The sequence below is a fragment of the Thermobia domestica genome, chromosome 17, assembly GCF_964235325.1.
Source record: "Thermobia domestica chromosome 17, izTheDome1.hap1.1, whole genome shotgun sequence".
NCBI classification, from domain to species: Eukaryota; Metazoa; Arthropoda; class Insecta; order Zygentoma; family Lepismatidae; genus Thermobia; species Thermobia domestica.
This window is the reverse complement of record NC_137470.1, coordinates 32,156,400-32,162,399: the sequence shown is the minus strand read 5'-3', so window position 1 is coordinate 32,162,399 and position 6,000 is coordinate 32,156,400. Positions and strand designations below refer to the sequence as shown.

The window sequence follows — 6,000 nt, the reverse complement described above, 5'->3', positions numbered from 1 at the left end:
AATCTCCCTCTACTCGTTTCAAAATTAACATGTCATTTCTAGACATTTTCTACGTTCTACCTCTGCACCTTGCCCTCACTTATCTCTCACCCTGTATACAATCTGCCACTAAACACTCTCCTTTTCTCTGTTTCTTTTGGTGCTGAACCCCGTGTTAGAAATCATTTTCAGCAATTTAATTCACCAAATCGAAATGTTCCCTTGTCAGTTTAATCGAAGGGGTAAGACACCATTGGCCTCAGCGCCGTAACTTAAGACTTTTTTCTGGAGAAGCAAACATTAATATTTGGGCCCCTTAGAAAAAATTGCGTGGTCTCTTCCGCAAAATTCGAAAATAGGTCCTTCCTTTCTATCTTTCTCTTACTCTTTGTAGCCCCTCGGAGTCTATGAAACCTCCTTCACGACAACGGCTATTGGGCCGTTGGTTTCGCCCCTGGCCATTTCCATACATGACATATTTCATAGCCATAAAAACAAGTATCATTTCTCGGAGCCCTAATTGTAGACACATTTAACTCAAACGGGTCTACGACTCATTTTTGTTTTATTTACCTTTTCTGTGCTGTTTTGTTTATGTAATGTACCGTATTGAACCTGTTTGATGCTTCATTTATAATTTAACGTTCGTATAGTATATGAAATAAGAAAATTTTTCTTAAAGTGGGCTCCCCTCGAACGGCGGGGAGCTTCCCTGGGGATTAGGGATGAGCACGAGTCGAGTTTGATATGTGGCTCACTCGTTCAGCTTGTTTTAGCACGTTTGAAATCATTCTCTGATTAATTAGGAAAGTGAAATCGTGAGAAATGTAAGCAGTAATGTGGAATATTTTTAGTGTTGTCATGAGAGAAGACATTGCTCGCATCTCGTCTCGTCTTGATAATAACGAGACAATATATTTTTATAACGAGACAGTCTTAAATGTCGTGAGCACCAATATAAGTATACATTGTAGTTACAATTCAGGTTGAGACCTGCACGGTCGAATTTTCATCCCAAACAGAGGTCCAACTCGGGTAGTTATATCAACCGGTTCGGCTCTGTTCATCTGAGCAAACAGCTGAAGCCGCTTCGGTTGGAATAAGCTATCGGCTCGGCTCATTGAACCCATGACTCAAGCCGGCTCGGTTGGGATGAGCTACCGATTCGGCTCAACTGAGACGATGGCACAAGATTTCTCGGCAGGGGTGAACCACCAGTTCGGTTCAGTTCATTTCAGGTGAGCCATCGACTCGAGCTGTTCGCTCGGTTCGGCTTGATAGTGAATGAGCAGCAGTCAAGCCGCTCGAGCCGTTGACAATCCTAAAGCCGGATCGAGCAGTTTTGAACATGTTTGACGCGTTGCACGATACCTTTTAACAACTTCTGGCTCGAACCCGAATACTCGCTCTTGCGGATCTCAAATCCAGAACCTCGTGAACTATTCCGTTGCCTTCCGAAGACTTCTTGATTACCGAGGTCGGCAGTCAACTAAATTTTAGTATTCAGATACAAACCTCAAACTTTCATGTTTGTGTTTCAATAATAATAATAATAATAATAATAATAATAATAATAATAATAATAATAATAATAATAATAATAATAATAATAATAATAAAAGTTCTAGTAGTAGTAGTATCATTGATAGTTATACCCGTATTGTCTATGTAATATACTTGAAGAGAGTACTTGAAATTACACACAGGATTTCGCTCGTTTTGGGTCTACTCGACTCGACCAGAATTCGAGTCGAGTTTCGAGTCGAGTTGGAGGAAATTTTTCGAGTCGAGTTCTTGAGTCGACCTCAAAGATATCTGTTTCAAGTCGAAGTTTGGGAATCATAGCATTAATAGTTCTGAAAATTATAAGGAAAATAAAGAGTTAGAAAGCATGTGTTGATCGTCCCCAACCCCACTGAAAGAAAATATGTCATTAGCACATTGCGTGCAATTAAGTACGAAATTTCAAATTAGAAAGAAATCCGTTATGAATGCTGTAAGATTCTTGAAAAAAGAAGAAAAATCGTTACAGATTCCTTGCAATAAAGTACAGTTCTTCAAATTAGAAAGAAATATCGTTATTAGGTTGAAAAAACTAAATTGTTTTCTTCAAAAATGAATAACCGTGGTAACTTCATCAATCACTTTGCTCTGTGGTAGAGTGTTGCTTTTGTTGGTAGAGGTCCTTGCTTCAAAAACCCACAACGCAAGTTTATCTTAAATTATATCGTGTCCGTGATTTCTCTTCCTGCAGTTCGAAGTTGTACCAGGAATACCACATTTGAAAAAAAAAACTGTTATATTTTTTCGCCCGTGTCCGCACCGGGAATCGAACCCGGGACCGCTCGCACCAAGCGCGAGAGCGTTAGCAAGTACCCTACATGGAGCTGCAGGAAAATTTTAGAATTCACTCGGGACTCTGTATAACAATTCATATTAGATCATTGTTCCAATTTTGGTTCAGTGAATAAGGAACGACATTAATGTATTTTAACCAACAATGACGATTAGTTTAAAATATTTATTATTATTATTATTATTATTATTATTATTATTATTATTATTATTATTATTATTATTATACAGCACAGTAACGCTTTAATTTTCAACGTTGTACTCAGAAGCATCATTTCCGATTTTGCCATGAGGGAGGACCAGAGTGTCAACTGACATAAGTGAGTTATCCTCTTTATTTGTGTACTGGTATACAATTTAGTACTCAAGGAGGGAAATTATCCCCTGCCCACCCCAAATGACACCTGATACATAGCACAACATCTATTTTCAAATTTCCACATGAAAACCACACCACACTGTGCTCATTTATTAGATTATCTACGTCATTTGTGTGTTGTAAGTCTGGGAAAGAAGCGCATCATTTATTCTTATTATTATTATTGCGTTTCATCAGAACATTCGAGAAATTCTCAAGTTCTGATTGATTGTATAGAAACCTAAAATTTATAAAATTAAAATTATAAAAATTCTAATTTAACATCAAATCATTTCCCTAGACTTAAAACAAAAGACTCTAGAGGAGATATTATAGCAGTCGTGTATTCAATGTTTAATGAGAATTTCAGTTTTTTTCTGCTTCAGAGAAAGAATATATCTCTTTATAGCAAAGGAATGAAATAAATGAGTCAGGGAAACACATTGTTATATAACAAAAGGCTTTACAAACTGTTAAAACGAATACAATTAATAGATTTCATCATATCTAAAAATCATAACGCTCTGCCACCTGTTGAACAACGGGACAAAAGTAGAAATTAGTGTTTACAAGGATTTATTTCTTCTTCTTACGTGCTGCGTAGACATCTGTTTAGCCAAACTAGATTTAGATTTTCTTGAAAACAGCTCAAAGGATTTTGTTTATATTTCATATATCAATACTTCGTTAGCAACTTCGTAATATGTATAAGTCGTTTCTCTGTTAAAAGAAAAAAAAGTAGAAACGGTAATAAACTCTTGAAAAGAGCTTCTTCAAGCAATATTTGTTTCAGAAACGAATCAGACGACTTTGTTCATATTTCACAAATTAACATTTCATTAATAATCTGACGAAATGCTGTAACTCGTTTGTTATGAAAAGAAAGTTTCCAAAGGATGCTTTACTCTTCAATACAATAGAACTGAAACAGAAACTTCAAAATGGAGTATACACGGTGGCTCAGTTTTATAGACCTTAAGTCTGGTGCATGGCATCCCCAGTTCGATCCCCGGCCATAGAACTTTGTGGTGGAGTACATCCTGTCCGCGGGATTTCTCGGGGTGTTCCTGTTGCCTCCCACATTACATTCCACCAATTCTTCCATCATCATTCACTTGCCATAATCATCCGTTTTCTTTAGCTTAAAGGGCTTAACCATAGAACTTTACATTGAAAAATTTCATTTCATTTCTGAAAGAAACTTGAAAATAGTGTTGTTCAAACCTCTGAAAGTACGTTAAGGCGTTAGGCTCTCTGAAGGCAGGCAGTCCTGCTTAGAAGCCAAAATTAACCCCTGACATGGTTTGCAAACTTTTTTGTGTGTGCTAAATCCCACAAAGACAAAATAAGTTACTACTGTTTCCATATCTTTCTGGTTGGTGAAGTATTGTGGTTTTAGGAATGACGCCATGGACCGGAACATCTAATAATCAGAAGGGCCGAAGTCAGGACTATATGCTGGGTGCAGCATCTAATCGATGCCATTAACTTTCTTAAATTCTTGTTGCATTTTTCGACCCGAGTATTGTTTTGTGTTATTCTGTTAGTGGTACAGACCTCGTTATGATTTAATCGATGCTGCTTGGCGAATTTCAAAATAAGAAGCTACTGAAATACTCTCTTTTTGGCATAAATTTGGAATTCCTTCCCCCTGCAACGCCCAAATTATATATATATATATATATATATATATATATATATATATATATATATATATATATATATATATATACAGTTTGTTTCAAAAGTCCGGGAACACTTTTTAAAAAATATTGTAGCCAAACTAGTAGCTTTGTAAACTACCGAAGTAAATAATTTGAAACATTGAAGTTGTAATTTTTTTCATTGCAGATGTAACGTGTAGTTCCATTTATCGCCACTAGGTGGTACAAGAGTCTAGATGGCGCTTTCTGGAGGTGAGAAGGCTTTCTGCGTCCTACAATTTGACAAAACAAAGAGTGGAACAGATGTCCAACGAAAATTTAGGTTGAAGTACGGTAAAGCAGCACCAACAAGAAAGGCAATCTACAATCGGCATGAGAAGTTCGTTGAAACAGGGTGTCTGTGTGCTAAGAAGAGAAGTGGTAGGCCATGTGTGAGTGCAAAAGACGTTGAACGAGTGAGAGAAGCTTTCACAAGGAGCCCGAGAAAATCGTTACGCAGTGCTTCAGTTGAGTTGCAAATGTCAACAACGTGTGTGTGGCGTGTTTTGTGTAAAAAATTAAACATAAAACCATACAGACTACAGTTAGTGCAAAAGTTATATCCAAAAGACAAAGAGGAGCGATTCCAGTTTTATTGTGCATTGCAGGACAAAGAGGATGCTTTTGTGAATCAATCATTTTTTTCAGACGAGGCAACATTTCATACAAGTGGAAAAGTGAACAGGCACAATTGAAGAATTTGGGGAACACAAAACCCTCATGAAATTTTGGAACACGACCGAGATTCTCCAAAGGTAAATGTTTTCTGCGCCATGTCCCACAAGAAATTGTATGGGCCTTTCTTCTTTGAAGAAAAAACTATTAATGGAGAGTCCTTCCTTCACGTGTTGCAGGACTGGTTATTGCCATTGTTGCAAACTGAATAAGAGAACTTTGTCCTTCAGTTGGATGGCGCACCTTCCCATTCTCACCGTGATGTTAGATCATGTCTGAACTCAGAGCTACCAAATCGTTGGATTGGTCGTGGTGGATCAAAAAACCAATGTGTGCTCAAACGGCCTCCTAGGTCTCCAGATATTACACCTTGCGATTTCTTTTTGTGGGGGTACGTGAAGGACCTTGTATACATCCCTCCTTTGACAGGTGATGTTAGGGAATTGAAACGGACAATTGAGCAAGCAACAGCAACAGTCTCGGAAGACATGTTGGGTCGTGTGTGGCAAGAGTTGGATTATCGCGTAGACATTTGTAGGGTCACACGTGGTTCCCACATAGAGTGTCTGTGAAATAAGCATTGTTCAAAACAAACTTTACAGTTTACCTTTTACAATCGTGCAATTCCTTACTTTCCAATGTTACTAGTTTGCCAACAATAAAATATTAAACACGTTATATATATATATATATATATATATATATATATATATATATATATATATATATATATATATATAGGTTGTCTCAAAAAGTTCCCTGACATACAGTAACTTTGTTTTTATTAGTGTTGCAAGAAAATGTAAGAGGGGAAACCGTCTCCAAATATAATGTTCTCAATCTAAAGTGAAGGATTTTTTTTTAAATCGGACTAGCCGTTTGGGCTGTACACTCTTTATGCGCCCAATGTTAAATGAAAGTGCAATATTG

At 37.1% G+C, this 6,000-nt stretch overlaps 1 protein-coding gene across 1 annotated transcript; it reads left to right on the top strand.

Annotated features, from left to right (window-relative positions):
* Window positions 1–4,592: 4,592 nt before the first annotated feature.
* On the top strand, window positions 4,593–5,090 carry LOC145673979 (uncharacterized). The gene has a single exon (XM_081743799.1). It carries the CDS (start codon window positions 4,593–4,595, stop codon window positions 5,088–5,090), a length of 498 nt encoding a protein of 165 aa, XP_081599925.1.
* The last annotated feature ends 910 nt before the right edge of the window (window positions 5,091–6,000 follow it).